The sequence below is a fragment of the Dermacentor variabilis genome, chromosome 10 (genome assembly GCF_050947875.1).
Source record: "Dermacentor variabilis isolate Ectoservices chromosome 10, ASM5094787v1, whole genome shotgun sequence".
NCBI lineage: Eukaryota > Metazoa > Arthropoda > Arachnida > Ixodida > Ixodidae > Dermacentor > Dermacentor variabilis.
Genome location: NC_134577.1, coordinates 98,792,495 through 98,817,199, shown reverse-complemented (window position 1 = coordinate 98,817,199; position 24,705 = coordinate 98,792,495). Strand labels below are relative to the sequence as shown.

The 24,705-nt window shown below is 48.1% G+C and overlaps 1 protein-coding gene across 1 annotated transcript in view; it reads right to left on the bottom strand.

Annotated features, from left to right (window-relative positions):
* Positions 1-16,544: 16,544 nt before the first annotated feature.
* Positions 16,545-24,705, bottom strand: part of LOC142560849 (uncharacterized) — a 65,713-nt gene continuing 57,552 nt past the window's right edge. The window contains exon 9 of the mRNA XM_075673246.1: positions 16,545-18,746. Coding sequence (XP_075529361.1) covers positions 18,427-18,746 — 320 coding nt within the window. The 3' untranslated portion in view covers positions 16,545-18,426. The remainder of the gene's footprint in view (positions 18,747-24,705) is intronic.

Below are 24,705 nucleotides of genomic sequence, written 5' to 3'. Positions count from 1 at the left end.
GTGTGTCAGCACCACTTGCACCTTTTCGTTTCCGGCGCTGTGCACCTTTTCTGAATCGAACAAACCTTTTGTTTGCTTTGCAAACGGTTTCTCATGAGGCTGCAGGGTTCTCGCCAGCAGAACTAGTGTATGGGAGGACACTCCATTCTCCACTGAGAATGTTAAGAGAGATGTGAGAGGAAAGAGGAGTGAGTACAACAGTGGTGGAATATGTGCTAAATCAGCTGGAATGGCTAAATGCAATCCAAGAACTAGTAAAAAAAAACATGGAAGTAGCTCAAAAGAATGCCAAGTTCTATTACGACAACAATGCGAGACTTCGTACGTTTACCGCCGGAGACCAGGTAATGATCCTCAAACCTTCAAGAAAGAACAAGCTTGAAGTTCACTGGGATGGACCCGTTAAAGTGTTGCATAAGCTTTCAGATACTAACTACGCTCTCAAAGTGCCTGGTCGCAGGAAGGAGGTGGGGATACACCACTGCAATTTGATGAAACCGTACGTGGAGCGGAGCATAGTCATTAACTTCACCATCAAGGAGCAGGATGACACTAGTACCGAGTTTAATGAGTATAAGGTGACCTCTAACTCTGAAATCAGCCAGGAAGAAGTGGTAAAACATTTGGTAAGCTTGCATGCTCTTAGACCCGAGCAGCTAGATGAGCTGCTCAGGTTGTGGCAGCCAGGAACAGTGATGGAGAATTGACGCAACATTCCTCAGCAAGGATACATTGGGCAACAGCGCGCTATCAGAAAACGAATCGGCGCACGAGACGACGACGTTGAGCGAGTCCGCGATACCTGCTGCCGGCTCCCTTGGGAGTGGTGGCCAGGAACAGCGACGGAGAATTGACACAACGTTCCTCAGCAAGGATGATCGCAATCAGCTCCACTAAAAGGCAGACGAAAAAACTGCGGATTTATCGTCTCTCTCAGCCATCAAGCGGAAGCTGCAGACGCTCGCAATGATGCGCTACGACAAGGGCCTGTCGACATCTGCCACGACATACACGGTCATCGACATCGATATTGTCAACGAACTCCAAAACATATCCTGACTGCAATCAACACTCGTCAGAATAGTTCAGTACGACAGACAGGTGAAGGTTGAATGCATGCCGGGTGCGTGATTCGAAGCTGTGGCAGGGAGAGAGCCAAGAACAAACTGAAGGAAAATAGGGAGGGAAAAAAACCTAGTAATTTTGCACGCTGGGGTGAATGACGTCGTGCATAATAGGGGGCGAATGCTGGGCAGACAGATTCAACAGGGAGTGGCAAAACTAAGGGCGACTTCTGAGGCGGTGCACATTGCCCTGTGTACTGTCCCTAAGGTCAGGGGACAGGGCCCTTTCATTGAAGAACAGGTAGTGACGGCCAATGTAATGATTAGGGAGTTGGGACAATTCCTCAGGTGTGATGTGGTGGATGTGAGCAGAATGATCAGGGGGGAGAAACTTCCCCCCTTTCGGGCCGGGTGACGTTCACCGCACGACACCTGCAGGATGACAGGAAGGGACGAGGGTGGGTCGTAGGGCTCAGGCTTTTTTTGCAGGCACGCAGGGCAACCCTGTCAGACCCCCCTCAGAGCAATTAAGCTCATATGGGTGACCGCGCACGTGGGCCATTCAGGCAACGAGATGGCCCATTATATCGCTCGAGTAGCCATCAACTGAGCCACACCGTCAGATGACCAGGACAACGCTAGAGATCGATTGGTAGCATATCATGACATCACCCTCCACTACCATGAAATGCAGTTGAGATATTCTGCCCCCCACACAAATCGTTAACGAAATTCCAGCAAACTACCTGGCGCCAGCTTCAGGCACAAACCGTCATCTCTCCAGCTTTTCTCACCCTGGTTCATCCAGGCCTATGTTGAGAATGGCAGTGCCGGCCATAATTAAATCAGGCCTTCCATAGAGCAGGACCACTCCTCAAAGACTTAGTCAGCACCTCAAAGACTTAGCTGTGTTACAAACCTATCAAACCACTGCTCAACTACGCTAGTGCAGCCACCGACAAGAATGACTTCTACAAGGGTTTTTCTTCGAAACCATTGAATAGAAAATGTTAAATTGTAAATGATTCCTCAGGATTTTGCGTGCCTGAACTGGATGCTTCATTCAACAAAGCATTTGCAAAAAGACATTGCCGTGTAGCTATTGTAAGGTCCCTCTGATTGTTCGTGTTCTTAAGTGTCACGAATCGGCCACGTGCTGTGTGTATAGAGAGGGGGTGCACTCCCCCCCCCCCCCATTTCAGCGGGGCAACCGTTTCTGTGTTATGTGGGGTCACGGACCGCGCGGTGTTGGGTGACGCGTCGCGGCAGGCGCCAGGAGGGCGAGTCCCGATTCCGGGAAGTTGGTATTGTGCGCACGGTGTTGGCAGTCCGCCGACGGTCACACGTGTCCACACAGACCAGCCTTGAAAGGGAGCGCTGTACACGGTATTGTGGATCTGGCGCCCGAGTACCTGACTACGTGGAGGCGCCGCCGAGGTTAAGAAGGGCTTAGCAACCCTGACCCCGTGCCGCATGCAGTGAGCATGGACCTAATCTTCTACGCGTCCGGAACGCAATCGCCAGCCTTGTTGTTGGGTGCGACTGCCTGCCTGGTGTCGAAGGCCAGCTTACAGTGCACGCTGTAGGAATGCGGTGCACACGTAAAAAGTGCATTCGGACGACGGCGTCTTGGAAACACGCACTCGGAGAACTTTGTCTTGTAGACAATAAGTTTGAAGGACAAGGAGGGCCATCAGTCTCCCACGCGGACAAACTTTGAGTACGGCCGCACTACGTGGTATCGATGCCCCTGCTTCCGAGACAGTTGCGGCCCAGAGACGCCGTTGGGATTTGAAACGGTCTAGCGATAACTTGTTCGGGCCTGGCGTGTTTTGCTGAGCCCGTCACTAACAACGGAGAAATGAGAGGGCAACGGAGTTTTGGCGAAGAAGGAAAAGAGCTTTGTTTTCCAATATGTTTATTTTTTAGAGTAAGCCCATCCCTGTGGGTTGTGGCTTAACAAACGGTTGACTCTGATTGGCAACTGAACCTGTGGGATGGGCCAACGGCCCTACCGGCTTTTTTTTCTTTGTATATTTGGGCTATAAAAATCGGGACGACATGCTGTCCCTCAGACTTGGCTGAAATCAGGATTGCTGATAGATCAGTGAGCCTCCGTACTATGTACGTTAAAACGAGTCTGGGCTCTAACAGTCATTGAGACAGTCGAAGAGTGAGACTTTGTTTCTCAGTTGTTCAAGTTTGTAATGTATTTGTTTTACCTGCCATGTATATAGAAAATTTTACGTATAAATATTTCTTGTACATCTGATCTGCATCGCTTCCTGTCTGCGTTTGATCAACAACTGCCGATCATCGTCCGAGAAGCTTCAAGTTCCAGCGGTGAAGCGAGAACAGAGAACGAACGAAATTTTACTGCTATCTTCACGATTTTTCGTGACCTGTGTTGTGTAGCAGTGTTTTGTTATTTTTTCTCTCCATATGTCTTTTCGCACACAAGTGAGGAGGCCAGTTGGGGGAACCTCAGGCGGCTCACCACCTGTTTCGCCTGAGGGTCTGGCCGGGCGACCAAGTTGTCGCCTGCCTTTTGTACTGGCCACAGAAGCTCCGTCTTCTAATTTCTCAAACTGTTTGGTAAATGCCCCCCCCTTCCCAATTCTTTTGTGCACTTTCCATTTCTAGACACCCATAGTTTTTCGCTCTGGCCTGTCAAAAGCCCAACGGCTGTCTCTAGTTTTCAATACGTAGTTAGTTTGCTTTGGGCTACAATTTTTTAGGCAGGCAGCTGTCATCGAGTTCAACCTTGGCGAAGCCCACCCATGATTGGCTGTGTGTATTTGAATTTGTGCGGTCTGACCAGTCCTGGTCAACGAGCAGTTGGGATTGGTGTTTTGTTTGCTCTCTGGTGGGGTGCTCGGACGCTTCCTGAGGCACCCGGTGGGAGCTCGTGCCGAAGACGCCAAGAAACCAAGTCGCAGCGAGTGCAGCTCTTATATCATAATTATGCAATTCGGGTAATTAAGGTTAAATAAGCCAAATCAGGAAAATGCCTACGAAACTCTTGCTTGCTCGCTTTATCTCTCTGGCACGTAAATAGTAGGGAAAACATTCTATGCTACAAAGTGGTGGAGGTCGCGCGGTACCGGAAGACTCCCACGGTGATGAAGCTAACCTGCAGAAGCCACAACAGTGTGAACAACGCTGTGAAAATGGCCCACCTTCCAACTGCTGTGACATCAAGACCCTTCATTGGACCCCCAATCTTCAAAGGTACCCCTGAAGAATCTGTCTCGGAGTGGATAACCTGCTATGAACATGTCTCGTCACTCACCACCTGAGGCGATGACACCAAGGCAGTTTCTTTATTTAGCTTTGGAAGGCGACGCAAGAAAATGGTATACGACCAAAATTTGCACCATTGCCTCAAATATGTGGGAAGAGTGGGCTACGCCGCTGAAATATTGCTTCCACTAAATATAGCTGCCACACAGCAGAGATAGCGCACCTGCGATTAGAAAACAGAGTGCGACTGCCCTCTGAGAGCCCAGAGCAGTATCATTACAACATGCTGCAGCTTGCGCCCAACTGAACCCAGTCATGAAGGAGGAGGACCGCTTATGTCGTCATTTGTGCGGATTTTGTGCCAATATGCTGGAGAAAACGATCCTTGCCTACCCGAGAAGTTGCACAGAATTTTTGCTAACTCTACGCATATAAGCGGCACTGCATCAATAGTTTGTGCCCACTTGACACCTTCGAACTGCTGGCCTCCTCCCACTGGCCTGTAGCCATCGTCAGCGACCGTTCCTGGGGAACCGAATGGTTCTGATGCAGCACAGCCCTCTCTGGTGAGCTTCCCCATTCGCGAGCACCAACATGCTGTGTCGACGTGCATGGCGGACACCAACAATTACCAGCAAGACACGTCCATGGGCAACATGAAAATGAAGGCCATCGCTGAGTCGAGTGGCTCACTTGCCGAACAGTTGAAAGCTGTAGAGGCACAGGTGTGCCGGCTGCCTGCACAGTGACCTCTTGAACATGGCGCGGCGACGATAGGCGCCCCCGATGCTATTATTTCCATCGCATCGGCCACGTCGTGCGCCAGTACCAGAGGCAGTACTGAGACTAACAGTGACAACGAAGGGACTAAGAGGGCCGTAACGTCGTTTTGACTCGGGAAACTGGAACAGCCAGACATACCGAGGCCAGCTTGGCCGTTCAGTTTGCACACTTTCCTGAATGCCCCATGATCGTCTGCTGACTAGTGAAGAAAACGTACTACCGCCACTCACGCTCGATTATGTGGATGTCGGTGCAAAACAGAGGTATAACACTTGGATAAGGCAGATAATACAGCATTTGGAAAATCCTGAGACGCCCATCATGAGAATGCTGAAAAGAGCCGCACGTTGTTTCCGGCTCACGTCCCCTCCTGCTATGACTTCCAGAATCAAAAGCTCGCACCCAGAAAGCCATCCAATGTCGCCCCCTTTGTGACCTCCAAGAATGAGCCGACACTCGAGGTAGATGAAGGTCAAGTCGTGGAACGTGGAATCAAAGACGCCAAGAAAGTGGCCCGCCAACTCCAACCTTATCACAATATAGTGAACCGAACTGGAAAAAAAACGAGAAAGCATGAATGTTATGCAGTTACAACCTTGCCACATCCGACAGTGCTCCGATGGCAATGCACACAAGCCTGTTGACGAACATCCTACACTCTAAGAAAAATGCCGGGGAAAATGGGAGTAACTGGACAGCTAGTCCTAAAAAAAGTTCGCTTTTGTCCCTCAAAGGACTAACTGCAGTAGTGTGCATGCCATGCGCAAATTGTTCAGGGTAACTGTTTAGTCCCTGGTCAAAAAGAGAGCAACGGCAAGATGAAAGGCAACAGTTAGTCCCCCTGCAGACCCACGTTTCCCTCCACGTCATCATGTGAAGAGGTGCGGAAATGAAAACCTGAATAATTTGAAACATATATGCCTTGTATAATGAACTACATACACTAGCAGCACTATAGGCCTATTCGTGACGAAAGTCCATGAAATTAAAAGGCAGACTATGATGAGCCATGCGTTGAAATAAATGGACAATATCTATTAAACGCGCAAGTCATTGCTCGACTTGCAGAATTCTTTGTCTGTGGTGCCTAAGACACCACCACTGGAGTACCATCCATGTACAGCCAAGCATTCAAACGCAAGCGAACCCACTCACCCTGTAAACTGCTTCACAGGAAAGAAGAAAAACTCGGATTGCATTTGTGCACACAACGCATGCTGTGCTCTATCTGATGGTCCATTCTGGGGATATCAGTGACATGCGCTGACACACACACTTCGTCGGTATACAGACATGTGGTATACGGCGTGCGGTGTACGCCACATGCTGTTTAGAGGGAATGCAAGAACGTGAAACTGATACCAAGAGCATGGTTTTGTATTCTTTCGTCCTTTATTTTTCATGTGATGCAGAGCGTACCAACCAACTAGCCCATGGACATATGTGCTACTAATTTAATGCGTCCATCAATATGGCAAAGCATAACTTGGAGCTGCTATGAGCCAATACCATTGCATGACAACTTTGGTCCGGCCAAAACCTGTGATGTGATCTTCTGCCTTGTTATTCATTTTCTTAAGGCTTGGCTGAAGTTTCAGCACATGACAGAGGTTGCAGTGATGGACAAATTTGAAGAGATTCTAGGACCATCTGCAGAAAAAATCATTATGGTTTCAAGGAAGAAGCGCCAACTCCAGAGCTTCCTCCAAAGCTTTGATGAAACCATTAGTGCCGTCTCGGAGGCCTCACAATATGGTACTTATGATATCAGCAAGCCACAACTAATATTTTATCATGTGAAAGTCTCCCCATAAACTATATGGGAGTGAACATGTTGTGACTCGAAAGGGTACACTGCAAATAAGTTCTTTAGCATAAATAGTAACAATAATAATAGGTTAGCAGTGAACCAGAGCAGTGGGCGGCATATTCCCCGCCACCACCGTGAGGACATATGTTTGGCGGTATGGTGCACCTGACACCCCATTTGCATGTAGTTGGACATGTAAGATAGTATTTTCTAGGGTAATCTTTAAGGTGCTCTTTACTCTCAATAGGCTCCAGTGCAGCGTAGACCCTGCCCTCAAGTAGAATACCACTGTTTGCTGGCAGTTGTGAGGAATTTAGTCCATGATCGTTACTCTCTTGTGAAAACTATTTTACTGGCTTTGCTTTTATATGAGGCTGAAATGTTGCAAGATCCCTTGGCTATGTTAGCACTAGCACATTCAAGAGCATGTAGCATACAATTTATGTTATAGTGACTCGGTTCAAGGGCTCCATGACGAGCACGGAATCGTCTGCATGCAAATTGGCTAATGATGATGTAGCTTGGTAATACGAAATTATAGATCGAATTCTTACATATTCATTTCCCAAGTTCATGCATTGTCAATGTAAATATTCTTTTATTGCAGATAGCATTCTTGGTATTGTCAGACCAGTTTTCTTTCCATGTGTCTAAGCATTTTCGTGAAGCACCCAGACAGAAGTGGTGATGCTCTGGCAAAACTACGCGCCGATATTCAAGTGCTGAAGAAATCTTAAATAAAGGATACGCACACGAAGATTACTTTTATTGGGTGGCTAATAAGCCTTCATTTAAATATAAGTAATGAATTATTTATGTAAAAAAAAAGTGCCAACCAAGTGATAGTTTGAGGGTTCCCTCGAGTGCAGTTCCACTATGTGTGGGTTGCTTCCAGAATGCTATAAAGATGCACATTGCACTTGCTCTGTCCTAGGCAATTGAGAATTTTTAAAATGTGGGTCATTCACATGGCGATATGCCCTTGGGGCCAGTAGGTATGTGCTTATTTTATGTTTGACGTATATTTCCTTACAGAGTATGTTGCAAAGTATTAGCAATAGAATACTGATTGATCGAAAGCAACGTAGGTCTCTTTAAAACCTTACCGTAACGTCCTTTTTGTAAATTATAATTTGCATTAAATTTCTTGCAGACCCCACAGTGGTGCATTATGTGCCCACTATTAAGTTTGAGGGTCCACTTTTGAAAGCAAAGTCATTTGCCGTCTGCCTTGAAGAGCTGAAGATTTAAGAAGACAGCTTTGTTAACTGCAATAGCCACCTTACTGGCCCTGTACTGGGCCTTCAACATTGTTTTTGTTAAAAAAAGGTTGGAAGTCACTTGATTTATTAGTGCGCCGCCTAATTCAAGTGGATAGTGGTATCCCGGCGACACAACTCGTCCGTTATCACATAGCCTTTTGAGACAATAAATTGTTCCAGTGCAATGCTTGTGGTTTTGTACAACCCTATAAAGGTGCTAACAGACGCGTTGCCAGGCCGAGTTGTCCCAAGTCTGTTGAAAGCTTGTCAAAAGCGAGCCTAAAGGGACAAGTGCAGTAACGGTTAATCTCCCTGATGAAAAGCTATTGGATGAACACTTGCGGCAAGTGGAGAACTTGGGTTCATAAGTTAGCCTTTGTGGCAGGATTGGAAGGAGGATCTGTTAGCCCTTTGGGAGCTTCGGAAGGATAAATTGGTAGTCCTTTTGGGAGCATCCTTTGGTCTCTTCGGGAGTAACTGGAAAGATAAAGTGTTAGGATAAACTAAATGCAAGGGGACTAACGGTTCATCCCATGTTAGTCCCCAAAAGGACTAACCTCCCAACCCCTTTTAGTCCTTTTTTCTTAAAGTGTGAGAAAAAGAAAATGTGTGATGTTCATCGTGCTGTTCACAAGTGCAGTTCGCGTGGTGACTGGAGGCTTGCCTCGAGTGATCGTGTCTGATCGTGTGTGTGAGACAGAGAGCCGTGAACTCGAACGAGGCCGAACCTGGAACCATCTCTGCTTACGACACGGACACTGATATGCATTACAGCGCATGTGAATGAACTTAAGTGTTAATTTTTTTTCTGTAGCACGGGCGAATAAACTTTGGCGTTCATTTTCTTATCTTTCGCGACAACTTGGGTTTCTTTCCATTTTGTTAAAACGCGCTTCTTTTTGTTTTGTCTTTTTTCTTACTGCTACTTACTTTTTTTTTATAGGGAGCTGTCATGTACGCGTTCAATTTCTTGAGCCCCCTTTCCTTTTGAAGTGCTTTGTAACAGGTGGGACACTTTCTCACAGGGGGGTGGTTTCGAGACGTGAGCATGCCACGGGCCCCTGTTTCTTCTTTTTTCCGTGACGGCTTCGAGTTCGTCAATTCGGGGTAGCCTTTGTGTAGGAATGACCGTGACGGCGCCTCTGGCTTGTGCTCTCACCCGGCCGACGCCACCACACCTGACAGTCACTCCATGCGCGTGACACTCGGTCATCTCACGCTCGGCTATGTCGAGGGGGGAGCGGGGGGGGGGGGGCAAAAATTAACCTTTTACTTGCCAATGTTCCAAAAGTGGAACATACGAAACCTGACTTTCTTTTTCTTCCCCATCTATTGCAGTTTCTTTTTGTTTTCGCATACTTACTAATACTTGTAGAAAACAGCAATTTTAATTTTTATTATCAACCTATTTAGAAGCTTTGGATAAATGCTCACAAACAGGCATACTTTGTGTTCCTTCAGCGCGATATGTTTGTTGAATTATTTCACAGGAAAAATTTAATGTTGCAATGAGCAAAGCAGAACTAAAATAACGGCATATAGTTAGGTATTACTGGGCAAAAAAAAATAATAAAGACTAGTTTTCAGTTTTTAGAGTTTTATGCGAATGTTCCATTTTTTAAACAATGCATTTTACAGTGTCAGAAGCAGCGTAGACTCGCATGCATTTCGCCGTGTCTTTTTTTTTTTCGGCATGTTGATGGTGCCCTCTAGGTGTCATTTGGCACAAACTTGTACATTGTCTTTCCTTGGCATTGTTTTGACATTGCATTTTTGCATGGCACATGGAAAGAGCAGCATTCAACTGAAAAGCATAGCCGCATCAATCCTTGTGAATATAAGTAGAAAACGACTTCGCAGCTAGTTTTATATTGTAGTACTACACTTCTCAATGCCATAACTCTCGTAAGTCATGACACAGCGCTTCCTCACACTGAAGGCTGCAATTGACCTTTTCTTCAGCCTTTCCGATGACGAACGCGAAGGTGCGTCTATATGCCAATTGCCACCTGATGAAGATGGCAATATTACTGACGAGGAGCATGTGAACAAAAATGACTTTTCTGAAGTTGTTCCCGATGATGTTTGCGGGCACGTTGAAGTTACGCAGTGCTGCAATGAAGACGTTGATTCGCCTACTGCATGTTTCGAGTCCTGAGCCACAACAAAAGAAACCAGCGCGGAGGCAGTCGACTGGTGGAAGAGGGCACAAGTCTTCAAACAAGGCTGGAAAAACAAAAACCCCAAAGCGCTCCCTTAGCACAGTATGGGGTGACCATGCTATGTTCAACAAAACACTTCCCAGAGAGAACCCTCTGTTGTTGCTAAAGGCATTTCCTGAGCTAGCGGACATGAGCCCATTTGTGCTGTTCAGCAAAATTATTTCTCCAGAATATCTTGGTTCACTGGCTGAATTGACTGCAAGGTATGCACTCCAAAAGGGGGACAGGTCAGTTTATCGGTCTTATTTTTGAGCAGATATCACTCCGTTCCATCTGAGGACTCGTATTGGAACACCGCAGAAGACTTTCGTGTGCCTTTAGTTGCAACAGTGATGGCCTGCAATAGGTTCGGGCAGCTGAATAGGTTTTTTCATGTAGTGGACAACACTCAGTTGAAAGCAGGCAAGAAGTTGGGCAGGACTGAGCCATTTCACGACGAAATCTCCAAATGTTTCCGCCAGTTTGGAGTGCTCCACGAAAGCCTCAGCAGTGACGAGTCAATGCACTCGTGCAAGACGTTCATTCGCAGTAAAGCTATTCGATTTGGGTATAAGGTATGGATGATGTGCTCTTCGAATGGGTAACCCTATGCAGTGGAAATATATTGCAGAAGAAACAAGAAGGACGCTAAGGCACCACTCGGGCTGAGGGTTGTTAGCAATATGGCATCTGTACTGCCCGCCCCTGAACAGCACGAAGTCTACTTTGACAACTTTTTCACTTTGTATGGTCTCCTAACGAAACTGGCTGACAAGGGGATTCAAGCGACAGGGACTGTACGAGATACAAGAACCAGTGGTTGTCCACTGAAGAGCTTGAAAGACGTCGGAAGAGAGAAAATAGGTTTTTTCCCCTACAAGTGTGACGGGGTGGTCTACACATGCAGGTGGAACGACAATGCAGTCGTCACAGTTTCTTCAAACCACCTTTGGCCCATGAGCCTCTTGCAACTGCAAAACGCTTCTCACGATGCGCAAACAAAAAGGTAGACATTCCTCAACCGTATTTGATCAAAAATACAATGAGGGCATGGGGGGAGTAGATGTTCTCGGCCGCCTCGTTGGAAGTTATCGCCTAAGACTTCGAAGCAAAAAATGGTGGTGGAACCTTTTCAGCAGTGGTCTGAACATGGCTGTCGTCGCAGGATGGCTCCTTCCCTGCGAGCTTCACAAAGGAACTGATGCCGCCACGACGCACATAGCATTTCAGCAGGACGTTGTCATGTCCTTGCTGCACCTCAAGCAGAGAATCACTGTGCGGCCTGGACCTCGGGTTCATTCGAGACGGGAGGATAGGAAAACTGATGTCCACTACATCTCAGCAACTCAGGGGAGGTGTGCAGAGTGCAAGAAAAACACGACGAACCAGTGTCAGCAGTGCAAAAAGCGCCTGCACACGAAATGCTTTGCAGCATACCATGGCTTGTGAAGTGTTCACTGACCTACAGCAAGTAGGATGAAAAAATTTTTTGCAGGCATTGTTATAAACATTTGTACTTTTGAAAGGCCTTGTATGACGCTAATAATTATTCTGTTAAAATGAGTAAGCAATCCCCATTTAACAGTCAATAAATGGTGTTCCAGACAAAATGTGTTTTTCATATGGGGAAACGCCAATGTTCCAGAAATGGAACATGTAAAAAAAACTACTAAGTCTTTGTGAATAGTTAATGTAATGCATGTAATGTTATTGAAAGTGCTGTAATCTTGCATGGTGAAGTCTTGGACATTCAATTAAGATGTGCCGGACTTCGAGTTGTTCTCCACATTTTACACATATGGGTGGTTGTGTGCCTGTTAATAGGTAAATGTGTGTTGCATGGGTGTGTCCTATAAGTAGCCTGCACAGTGCGATTTCTGTTAGTCTTGCGACTTTTTGCTGGAAAAATTTGCCTAGTTGAGGTTTTATTACATGTAATTTTTTGTCAGTTTCTTTATCCCACCAATGCTGCCAGTGCTGGCACAGCCGGTTACAGACGGAAGGTTTAATATCTTGGCTAGGGACCTTAATAACCTCAATGTTGGCACGTAGATCAGCATCTCTAGCATTCTGATCTGCCACCTCGTTTCCTGCTATGTCGCAATGACCCGGTACCCAGCATACCACGAGGGAAAGTTCTTAATTGTAATCATCATAAATGGATTTTAGCAGCTGATTGAAAACAGGGTTATCCCCAAGCTTTTCCCCGGCTAATGCAGTTACGACACTTTGGAGCATCTGTGCAGATAGCTTTTTGTATGCTATGTTGTCATATTTGATCCACAGCCAGTCGTGTACCATATGCTTCAGCAATGAATATGCTGCAGTTGCTATTGAGGATTTTTGTAATATTACAGCAGTGACAATGTGCAGTGCATGAGACCTCCTTAGCCGTCTATGTGGCGTCCGTAAAAAAAGGATGTTGCATTGTACTTGTCTTCCAGTGATAAGAAGTGTTGCATAATAGCCTCGCGAGCCACGTAACACCTGCTGTACGCCCTCCCACTGGTGGCACTACCTCCACCTAGCCTTAGGAAAATGGAGATGCAGCACCGATCAGCTGTCCGGCTCTGCCTGGACATTCCCTGCACCTCACAAGTGGATGCCACCCATGCTGAGACAGGAGCATGGCCCCTGTCGCTCCTCTTCCTGCAACAGGGGCTGTGACGCGACGACTGGCTCCACCATGCGGCAGACGGTCAAGCCCTCCTGGCCCGCCTACGTTCCCGGCGTGCATCACAGATGGGACGGCTGCGTGGCCTCTATGAGGATGTAATAGCGGACACACCAGCCAATGCTGCTCAGCCTCCTTCACCACTGCGACCATCCTGCAATGCCTGCATCCCCATCACCACGGACCTGCCGGGCATTTCAAAGAGGCGTCCTCCAGCAGACGGCTGCCTCACTCCTCCAGAAGAAGCTTGGAGATCACCTCCACACATTCGTCGACAGGTCGGTGATGCCGGACACGGGCACATTGACAGCAGCCTGCATTGTACCTGCTCTGCAGAGGAGCAAGCAGTGCCACCTTCCTGCACACGCAAGCTCCACTGCAGCGGAGGTGGCAGGCCTCCACCTTGCTGTCGATCTACTCGCAGAGGAGCTGCCATCGACACTGGCAGCTATCTGTGATTCCAAGGCGGCCCGCAGAGGCCTGAAAGGGCCAGCCTTGAGGTTGCCCTGCTCTCGTCCAGGCTGTCTGCTCTCCAAGAAGCCAGCTGCCTGGTGCCCCTGCACTGGCTACCGGTGCACGTGGGGATGCCAGACAACGAGGAGGCTGATGCTTTCGCAAAGAGTGCCCACCACTCCACCCCCGCTCTCAGCCTTGCTATAACAGCCGGTCAGTACCTCATAGCTTGCCACCCGGACAGGCAGGTATCGCTGGGCCGACCTCCCCGGCTGCTTCCACTGCGCGGCCCCTGACGCAGAGACCTGGCTGCTACTGCGCCTGAGGGTCGGCTGTCACTGGACAGTGGCTCGCCATCGCCGTCTGGGGATCATTAACTCCCCAGCCTGTGGCTCCTGTGGGGAGCCACAGACACTGGAGCACATCCCGCTGGCCTGCCCTGTGAGACAGTCTCCTGCAGGAGTTCTGCCACCTGGGAATTCTTTTCGCACGAGAGGAAGACATCTTTTTCCTTGGTCACAACGAGCTACCAGCCCTCCTAAGTGTCGTGAAGTACATCGACTCGTCAGGGCTCTCGGCGAGACTTTGGACTTTCTGCAAAGATCGATAGCGTCACGGCTGTCTAACCCACTCAAGGCTTCCTCACCTGCCCCAACCATCCGACACCTGCTGGGCCACCCCCAATGGCCTATCGCCAGACCACCCCTCCAGATGGACCCACTAGGCCCTTCCTGCCATTTTGCTCTGCCACTGCCAGGCAACACCTTAACCTACCTCCCTCATATCTTCTTTGCTCCCATTCCCACGAGCTCATGGCAAAGTGTCTCTGTACGTGACTCACTCCAGTACTCAACACTGTTCTGGGCCCGTACCAGGCATGTTGTGTCGAGGGGTGTTCCACTCAGCTTGACGGTTTCTTATCACTCGATTTCTGCATCGCGTTTGAGCTTTGGATGGCTGCCACTTCACTGTGTCACCTCCCGACTGTCGCCTCAGTTTAGCACTATTATAAAAGGTGGTAAATTATAAAGTGTTACATCTGCATTTCTTGCTTTCAAATTGAAATCTTTTTTTGTTCCATTAGATTCTATTAATGGCTGTCATATACTTTTGTTTTAATAATGTTTATTATTCCAAGTTCCACATTTCTACTTGCACAGGATTTAACGTTTTCTGCACAGCAAACAGTACTGACAGATTAATTTTTGTTGTTGCTCTATGTACTAATACAGCGTGATCCTGTGGGCAATGGTGGATCATTGATATGGATCCCTCCGCATGAAAGTCGGCTCCCCAGGGTGACGTCGTGATCCATTTGTCTATGGCAGATCATCACTGTGCAGATTCATTGAAAGAGAAGTGTTTAAGCTTCCTACACTTTCTACTTGAGGGCATCCCTGTGCCTCCAAATGTCATAGGTGATCAGGCAAAAGCCTACTTAAAACCTGCAATAACCATACCTAAGCCTGTTACCCAACCAAAGCCAAGTGCAGGGGGCACCTGATCATGTCAGAGCCCAAAACTGATGGGTGTTCAGATGGTGCATTTAGACTGATAACCAGTGCACGACAACTCATCTTTTCGAGTATGTGACCAACACTTGCTAGCCCTAATATGGCAAAAGGCTGACTGCCAGATCCACGCCACGTCTGCTGTTGCGTGTCAATTTCAGTGACAAATCACTATACACTGCAAAAATCAATAAAAGGCCTCATAAGCATGGAATGCCATAGGTTAGCCATTTTTGAAAAGTTGCATTTGCGCCAAAAGGTTGCGTTGTGTTTCACGGGTCTGGTAAAGACAGTGCAAGGCACCTTGGCACAGTGTAGAGTCAGCAGTCTTGAAATACCAGGCAAAGAAACACTAGCAGCACACCCCAGAAAAGACAGGATTGCCTCCCGCTATGGTTCACTTTGCACGGCCATGAATGGAACACCGCATGCCAAAGAGTCATGCTCGTCAACATGAACAGACTTGCGCAGAATGTACAAATCGGACTCGCCACCTTCGGTCGTTCAACCCCTCTCCGCCAAGTGGCGGACTCGTCGCACGCCACTCCGTCTGGGTTGCCCCGACGTGTCCCGACAAGGCCCTCTGCAGTGAGGGCAGTGGCGAAAGAGAATTCCCGGATTGTAGAGAGCATAAGAAAGCTAGCAAGCTGTAACGGGACGTTACATTTTCTTTGCCATCGCGTGCAGGTACATGCACCCTAAAGTTTTCTTTTTGTAGCGCACAGCTCACCCGTAACGATGTATTAAACTACTGTTATTTGTTCTTACGTCACCTCGTCTTCCCAGCCGAACCCTCTCCGATGGTCAACCTGGTTTGAGCTCCAAGCAGATGCTGTTGAAGGTTCAGAAAACCCCTTCACACTCCTCAAAAACTAAACACTTCAAATTTAGGTACGTGCTGTCTCCAGTGTATGACATAGGTGTTCTGGAAATGCGTTCCACTGACCGTATCATTTGCACGTCTGGTGAAAACACGGGCGCGGGAAGTATTGGAGATGCACACACTATCCGCCACAGGGCATATTTTTCCAAAAGGTACATCTCGGCTGCGAGCCCTGTAGGAAGAAGGCCTGTGCAATCACTACTCAATAGGAACTGTGCAAATGCCTTCGCCTTGTCTTTATTTCTTTCGTAGCGAAGTTTATTTGGGCTGACAAGATGTGCTAGCGACATTGAGCTTGTTAGTATTTCACATTTGCCAACTAGCAGACAGAAAAAAAAAGTTACAGTACAATAGACTTTGTACAATACAGCACAACGACAGTTTGTCTATGTACTGTTTTTGTGCGCTTGTCAGCTAATATGACATTGTACGGTGAATATTCATTTTTGCCAGGACAAACTGGTGCCGTAACTTTTTATTTATAATGGTAATTGTGCATTGTGCCAGGCTGGCCAAGGCTTGTGAAACCTTCTTAAATAAAGGTTATAACCTTCTAAAGCCTACACTTAATCATTTCAGAACATCAAATTAATCTCATACCACCATCTGCTAGCCTTATGCAATTCTGCAGTTTCCAAATGAAGGAAAAAGAGGCACTGCTACAAAACAAACATGGTACTAGTTTTATTATTCAAATCTACTGGCATGACACTTACCCTACACAATTTCTCAGAACAGCTGTACATGCAATTTCTTTAGACAAGATCAAGAGCTTGGTAAAGGAATATACTAAAGAAAAAATTCCCTAAGCCTACTCAATATTAAACAAAAACCCAAGTGTAAAGAAGCTTCGCCAAAATGCACGAATCTGGTTGCGAAGGCATCAGGTTGGTGCAGTTAGCACCACAGAAAATGCAGCTGAATGGTACCCCGAGCGAGTACCATCGCAAGCTGGTTTGCGGGGAAGTACCACGCAGAGCTTTCTCCTGCTAAAAACTATACTACGGTCAACAAAACAGAAAAAGAAAAAAACAAGGAAAGAAAATGAGGAATCTGTAGAAAGGAAGAGAAGCAATGACCACAACAAAGTTATCTCTCTGAAAGAACACCTGCAGTGTCGTCTTAGTCAAGGTCACAACTTGCCCACTTGGTCGAGCAACAGCATAGGCCAACAATTGTTCAACATAGTACCAGGGTGATATGGTTGCCATGGCAGATGTGTGCGTCAACAGCGGTGAATGCGTCACTGAGCAGAACTTGCACCACAATTGTGGAAAAGCCAGACAGAGCAGCTCCTGATCAGAGCGGCAAGCATAGCAGAAGAGTGGGAGAGAAGGTTTACAAGCAAGTACAGTGAAATCGGTAAGGGGGGAAAAAGCCTTTGCTCCAATGCAGCCCGGGTGAATTGTGACCAGGTGTTTCCTTTTTTTTTTTTCAACATACGACACACTGGCCGAGGGAAGACAAAGGGAACGCCCACGATGGAACTCGTCACTTCACGCAGCACAGGCCAGCCTGTGTGCCGACATGTTCTCACGCACACACACACACACACACACGTCCAAAGCTGCACGAGACAAGACATTCGGATAAAAGGTTGTGGACTGCTGACTCAAACAGCAACAACTACACACTTAGAAAAGTCAACAACAGTCTCCAACCACTGCCGTAATGCCGACGACAAGCTTTGTTTCTCTGCTAGTGCCTTCTGTGCACAACAGGTGCAAACCCGTGGCATGCCATTATATTCCACCACTATTTGAAACGGTGCACAATGGCTAGCTGTAGAGAGCCTTTTCACCTCTTTGGCGATAGTCAAAGCAGCAGGAGAACATGACATGCAAAGAAAGGTGTGTGTTCAGTCAAACGATTACCATAATTTAAAAACAAATTGATCTGAATCAAGCTTGCGTCTGTGGCTTACTACTTCCGCTAACGAAGGATGAAAGTTATTCTTTCCTTGCTCCTCTGCCATCCTGCAGGCCTGCAATCGTGTTATTTGTTCACGGGTCTAGAAAAGTAACGAGTAGTTCAAACTTTGTTTCGCATCAAAAGCCAAGATACGACCAACCTAATGTCACTGCAGCACAGTGCTAATTTCATGCAGGCACTTGCAATAAACAGTGCCACTAAAGATCACAAAAAGCTTCGTACAAGAAAACAAACCAACAGACCAAGCTCACATGCTTCCCATGCAGTGTGCTTCTGCTGCCCCACCTGCTGCGGCTCCCAGATCATCACATGAGAAAGTTGCCCTAACGCGGCAGTTTGCTCACAGCCCTCCGAGAATTCAGTGTGTGAAACTGAGTCAGTTGGTGCTACCTCACAAAAGCTTAGCTTTTGGTTACTAAAAACAACATTCCGATTATAGAGATGTGTGCCAATCACACAGACTGAGCATGTAGGCAGACTCAGCACCAACAACTCGCACAGCCGCTGGCGAACGTGTCGCTTATGTAGACACCGGCCGCCAGGGCACAGTCGCCGATTGTGGTGCTGTCAAAGGCTCTCCTGGTTGTGCAGTAGTAAGCTATGAGGAGCGTCATCCGATTCTCGCCGCGCCCATGGCTCCAGCAAGGCGCTCCTCATCCTCGGGCGATGCCCCCCATGGAGGCGAGGGCCACAGCGACGCCCCTCGCTCCACGGCAGGGGGCACGTGCGGTCGCTGCGATGGCGTTGACTGCGGCACCGGCGGCGGGCTGCGGACACCACGAACGAGGAGCGGCCCGGAGGGACACGACGGCGTGACCCGTTGCCGCACCGACGAGCCTGCCCAGCAGTCACCGCCGCCAAGCGCTGCCTGGTATGGAAGCCCCGTGGTTGGGTCGTAATATCCCGGCGTGTACGGAGGAGGTGGCTCTTCTGCACCAGACAGAGCACTTCGCTGTAGCATGAGCGCCGCATGGAGACCCACATGGGCACTGGCGTTACCATCCACACGACATGTCAGTGGCTCCTTCACATGAACAGCTTGCCTCGTTAAGCAAGCATGCCGAGCATTACTCTGTTCCTTGCTTTATACCACTGCACCCTAAAAAAAGAAAAGGATGAAATAAAAATGTACCATCTCTGCAGACCTCCAGTGAAAGCACATTGGCCTTGCAAGCGTCAGTCATAAAATTTCCTTACAGAAGGAGCCACTTGTGGCTTCAAAAGTTCCAGCATCTTGAGGCCTTCCATTTTTCAGAAATGTATTACAAAGCTACAGTGATGATCTTGCACCATCAAGTTCCTCCGCTCTAACTTGGCACCTCTTGCCTTCCCTGCAACCTCAAGACACCCACATGCAGTCTGCAGAATTGCTCAGTTTCAAATTGGGTTTACATTTGGTCAGCAGTCTCAACACTTGTACTTGTGTCTCGACTCAAGGAATGTGTAGATTCAAGGTCCTGTGCACCTTCTTGCCTACCTCAGCTACTGCAGTTACGGGCATACCCTCCCAGAAAAAACAATCACTGGCGCACAGCCTAGCTACACTTGAAACCTAAAATATGAGCTTCCCTGGAATGCTGAATTAACTTACAGAAACCAACACCTTGGAGCACAACTAACACGAGCACAAATGAACACAACTAAACGAGCACAAAGGGACACTAGGAGGAAAAAAGCCTAGTTGACACTAGTACTGCCTTGAAACATTTCTCAATATATTTTTGCAATATGAAAGCAATGTGCAACATTATGCTTCAATGTCCATAGCAGGGAAGAACAGCCAAGTAAGAAGGGAGCAGGAACAGTACCAAAAATTGATATGACACCAGAGCCCCTTTCCAAATATGGCATTTTTGGGTGCATTACTAGCCCCTGCCCAGAGCTCAACTACAACCCTTGGAGAACAAACAATTTTGCAAATAACAGCATAAAATCTTTATACCTAAATAAAGGCGACCCTGTGAGCTCCAAGCATTGCCAAGAAATGTGACGAGACTTAACATCAATGCGCAGCATGCCTGTGCTCATCAATTCCATGCAGTGGAGTGGAGAATATGTGGTGTGCATTGGCAGCTCGACGAGGAATCACCACAAGCAAACTATAAATACTTTTACCTAGTTGTCATTTCACATGCTAGGATTTCATTTAATTCAACTAAACTGCAAAGAGATGACCATAAAGTTACGGCCTGAACAACTGCTTCTGATACACACTGCAGCAGAACCACATTAGCACTTACCTGCTCCTGAACATAGTTAACAGAACCCACGAGAACTGCAAATAAATTTAACGTCTCACGTTTCTGTCTGCTTCAGCCATAGCTGCTTATCTCACCCTAATCAGATAAGGCACAAAGTCTTGCAATTCAGTACATACTGCCAATACAAACATGTTCTGTTTTTAGCTCCTTTCAGAGGCTATGCAGTGAGGACCGAACTCTTAATCGTCGACAGCATACTCAGCAAGCTCTAGGACTGTACCTACGAGACTGTATTATTGTCCCCTCGATTATGCTGTACCAATGTTCCCAACTCTCAACAAGTAAATGCAGGCACAAAAAGTCCATGGATTTTATGACTCCGGTTCTACTGCTTTAAAAGCAATTGTGGAAATTTACATACATCCTCAATGCCTGAATGACATGCCACATTAGCACCTGCATCACAAAGACCCAAGGAACTTCCGTCACGCTCGAGAAAATCCAAACGTCGGAACTGTCTAACTAGAATGACATAGACCCTACTGCTGGGCATAACTGCCACCTGAAATGCTAGCAGTCTTGTGTTAAAGCTGCAAGCCAAATTGTGAAAAGGTTTCCTCCAGGCAGATGACGAGACCTCTGCTAGATGAATAGACCTCTGCTCTGTGCTGAAGAGGCATTTTGCTCTTTTGTTTGGCTTGAAACACTATGGTCACTCTTCGAGAGCGGACATGCCAAACTACCTCTCTGCAAGCATCTATCTGCATCAACTAAAATTGCTGCCCCCAGGTGGGGGTACCCAAGGCACTACACGTGGCATGGCAAGCCTCGCATCCTCGTCGACTTAGGCTTACCTGCCCAAAGTAATTCACATATCCCTAGGAACACTTTTTGTGAAGGTACTACTGAAACCGATGACTTCATCAACATAAAGGGAAAGCTTATCCGCAATGATTTACAACAATGCGATGCTTCAATGAATAGTAGTGGGAAACTGGGAATTTTCAGATACTCTCCAGAGTGCAACAATTTTTCAAGCCCTAGACAGTCATTTTCGCCTGGGGACAAACATCAATCTCAGCAAGTAGCCTACGTACAAAATCCCGTCATTGCTAGCGACGCATTGATGTCAACATGCAGGTGCAGCAGATTACTAATCTCATTGCGGCGTCAAGCTGCTGAAAGTCAGTCATCCGCAAGCTTCCAAGCTTCTGCTCCACAATGCTCGACCAGGGACAACACTGTTTTATTATCGCTTGCTAAGTGCAAAACCTGAAGTTCTGAAGTGCAAATCCACAAGGACAAACGAGTACAGACTCGCTATGTAGTTGCTTCTGATGTGCACGGACTGTGCACGGACTGTGCTATGACTTCGTCAGCATGGAGGTCACTGTGCACTGTTGTAAAGGGGGGATGCGGGTCTTGAAATCGCGAAAAATGGTCAAAAATGGCAATTTTCAAAAATTTGGTTTTGGAGTCTTTAATGTCCCAACTATGCCTCTACAAAATATTATGGCTCAATTTCTACTCAAAGTACAAAAAAAAACGGCAATTTAGAAACGTCGGTGAGCCAAAATTGAAGGCCAAGCGCGAAGGTTTGCCTCATTTTCAAGCTGCCGTAGCTCCACGCGACGCGAACCAAGGTTACTAGACTAGCTTCAGTTTTAAAACTCGGCGCCATTGCGCGGAACCGCCACCCGCCCGTGCCTTCGTGGCGCTGCAGTCGCACCCGGCTTCACTTCCTCACTAACCGGCTACGTGGGCGGGCCGGACTAAGCACGCGGTGCAGCGTTGGTGTGTCCAGTGGTTCGTTGTTTACAGCGAATTTCAGCAAGCATGTCATCTGTGGAACTGTAGCCTTCACCGAGTTTCTTAAGAATATCAGCAGACGATGCCGACATGCTGCGTACCTGGCTGCATAGGCCACCATCGGAACGGTGTCGACAGTTCGGCGCACCACATTTTCTGTGCTCCCAGCAATGCGACGCTTCGCTCGGCATGTAACAGGGCGATTCCTCGTGCCGACCGGGAACTTTCTGCGAAATCTACGGCACGCGCTCGTGCTTAAGGGAGTATGAGCCACTCATGGTCTTGCGTAACGGAAAGATTTAATTTTGAAGAAATTTGATTTCGAAGAATCACAAGCAGCAAATCGCAGGCGAAGGCTGCTAATCACGCCGCCGAGCAAACTCGAGACATCGAACGCAAGCGACAACTGCGGACTGCGGGCATACCGTCAGTGACGCCGTTCTCTTCGTCGCAGCCGATTGTGTGTGTAACCTCATAACAGAAATACAGTAGAACCCCACTGTTACGTTCCTCACTGCTGCGTTTTCCCGGCTGCTACGTCGTTTTCATCCGGTCCCGGCATAGCTTCCATAGGATACAATGTATAAGGAACCCCGCTGTTACGTAGTAGCTGTGAAAACGTTCTCGCATGATGCATCGCAACCCGAACCCGCCTGGGCTAAAGTAGGCAACGTGCTCCAAGCGCCATTTTGGCTTTCGACGAGTTTTGACCGGGCTTGGCTATGGAACTGGCTGCAAGAAGCCGCACGCCAGTTCGAAAGGCCGCCACTAGGTGGCCATTTGTGAAAAATGCTCTTAATATCATCACTGTGATTACAGTCACCGCATGGTTTGTTGGACGGGTCGACTCGCGGAGGAAGGAAACTCAGGAGAGGCCCTGACGTCACTCTTTGTGAAGCTATAGCTAAAGGGAAGCCGGAAGTTGGCGTTGCTCTGCCTATCGGGCCAGCTCTCCTCTCTTGTTTACATTTCTCGCGAAACCACGCCGCGCTGCACGCAACCGGGCTGCTCGGACGCGCGCGCTCCGCAGCAATACCAAACAATTGTTAGCACGTTAGCATGATTACGCCAAAGAGGGCAAAATTTCCCGCGGATATTCCTTCGTCCGTTGCCATTGCCGTGGCGCGGTGACGACGAGGAGCACGAGCCGCATGATGCCGGGGAGTTGTCAAATCCTAGCTTTGGAGAAGCCGTCGCAGCTCTGGACGTCCCCCGCACGTCGCACCTCACAGCGATCCTAGCTTTGGAGAAGCAGTCGCGGCTCTGGACGTCCCCCGCACGTACGTCGCACCTCACAGCGACGCTGACAGCAATGCGGCCTTCCAGGCTATTGAGAAACATGTGGCGATTTCTAGCGAGCGAAAGAAACGGCAAGCCACCATTTAGACTTTCTTTAAGTTCTAAGCGCACTCTGTGGAAATAAATTGTCTATAGTTGAAGCTGCACTTTTTTCATTCATTTTTGGAGCTTTCCTCACTGTTGCGTTTTCCCGGCTGTTACGTTTTTTTTTCCTCGGTCCGCTGAAAAACGTATGAACGGGGTTCCACTGTACTTTAATGAACCCTCGGGATTAACCCAGTAATAAACACAGGGGCTGCACGTTTCAGCTGCTCTGATTAAGCATCTTCACGGAATAAAAAAATTCGACTTCTTTCTTTTTTTTTTGTGGCTTGTGTGTACAAAGGCCGACCTCATCTTTCTTTTTGTAGTGTTTCTTTGGCCTGGTGAGAAGCTTCGGTGGGGATGAAGATCATCCTACAATCACGCACTTTGGTTAGATATTCAGGCTCGTGAGCCTCAACTGCGCGAAACGTTAAGACGACAGAAATAAACACACGACATTTAGAAACGCAGCTTCTGCGCTTCACTGTATGCGTTTCTTCCTTTCGTGCAGTTTACCCTTCTTTCAGTATTAACGAACTGGCGCAATAAATCTTATTGCTGTAGGTGGATACCGCTTTCTCGTGGTATCACTAATTCGGACAAGGGAGAACGCCAGCAAGTGTGAAACACACGCAAACTGCCCGTCCGCACAAGCTCAAGGCTGTGACGAGGCGTCTGCAGTGGAGCCCGATGGAACAGCGTTGCCATCTGGTGGCTGTCGCAGAAGTGGCGACAGCGGCGGTAAGCGCGCGGTCGGGGAGTTCTACAGCTGAAGCTAGTCTAGTAACGTTGACGCGAACCGATCGGCGCCATCTTGGTTTCGTTTGAAAGCTGGTTTCCAGCTCTCCATTCTGGCGCCCCTCGGCACGCTGTAGACCCTCGTGCAGCGGAGCGATTGGCACCCATTCTCAAGCGGGAAATCGTCGCAGGACAGCTGCTGATTGGGTGAAACGGGCGCCTCCTCGAGGCGCAGCCCTCTGATTGGCCGTGACGCATGCTTCGCCTGCCGCGGCCCCGCGGCCGCGTTGTTCGACTCCTTCACGTCGTCTGCTTTCACCTGCACGCACGTCATTTTTCGCGCTCCTCTTTGTTTCCTAGGATTTTTCGTTCTGCCTTTTTCTTTATCGTTCTTGCAGATATTTTGGCTATTGAGTCGCTTCTTTTAACCACGAATTTCTTGCTTTTGCATGCCTGGTGTCTTTGCGCGCTTGAAAGCAAGCACGCGAAAAGCAGTCAACAAAAAGAGACGCGCACGGAATAAGAAGAGTGCTACATCATCGAGAACCCCAGCTTCGGTAATGCCGCAAGCTGCTGTGCCCTTGGTGGATGCGGCTGGACTGAGCTCGCCAACAACAGCTTCGCCGGTGGACGCGGCTGGACAGTGCCGATCGGTGTCAACTTCGGTGTTACCGCAAGTCTCTGCAGTGCCGGTGGATGAGCCTGGACTAAGCCAACTAAGAAAATGCCAACTTTTGAGACGCTGCAAGTCGCTTCGG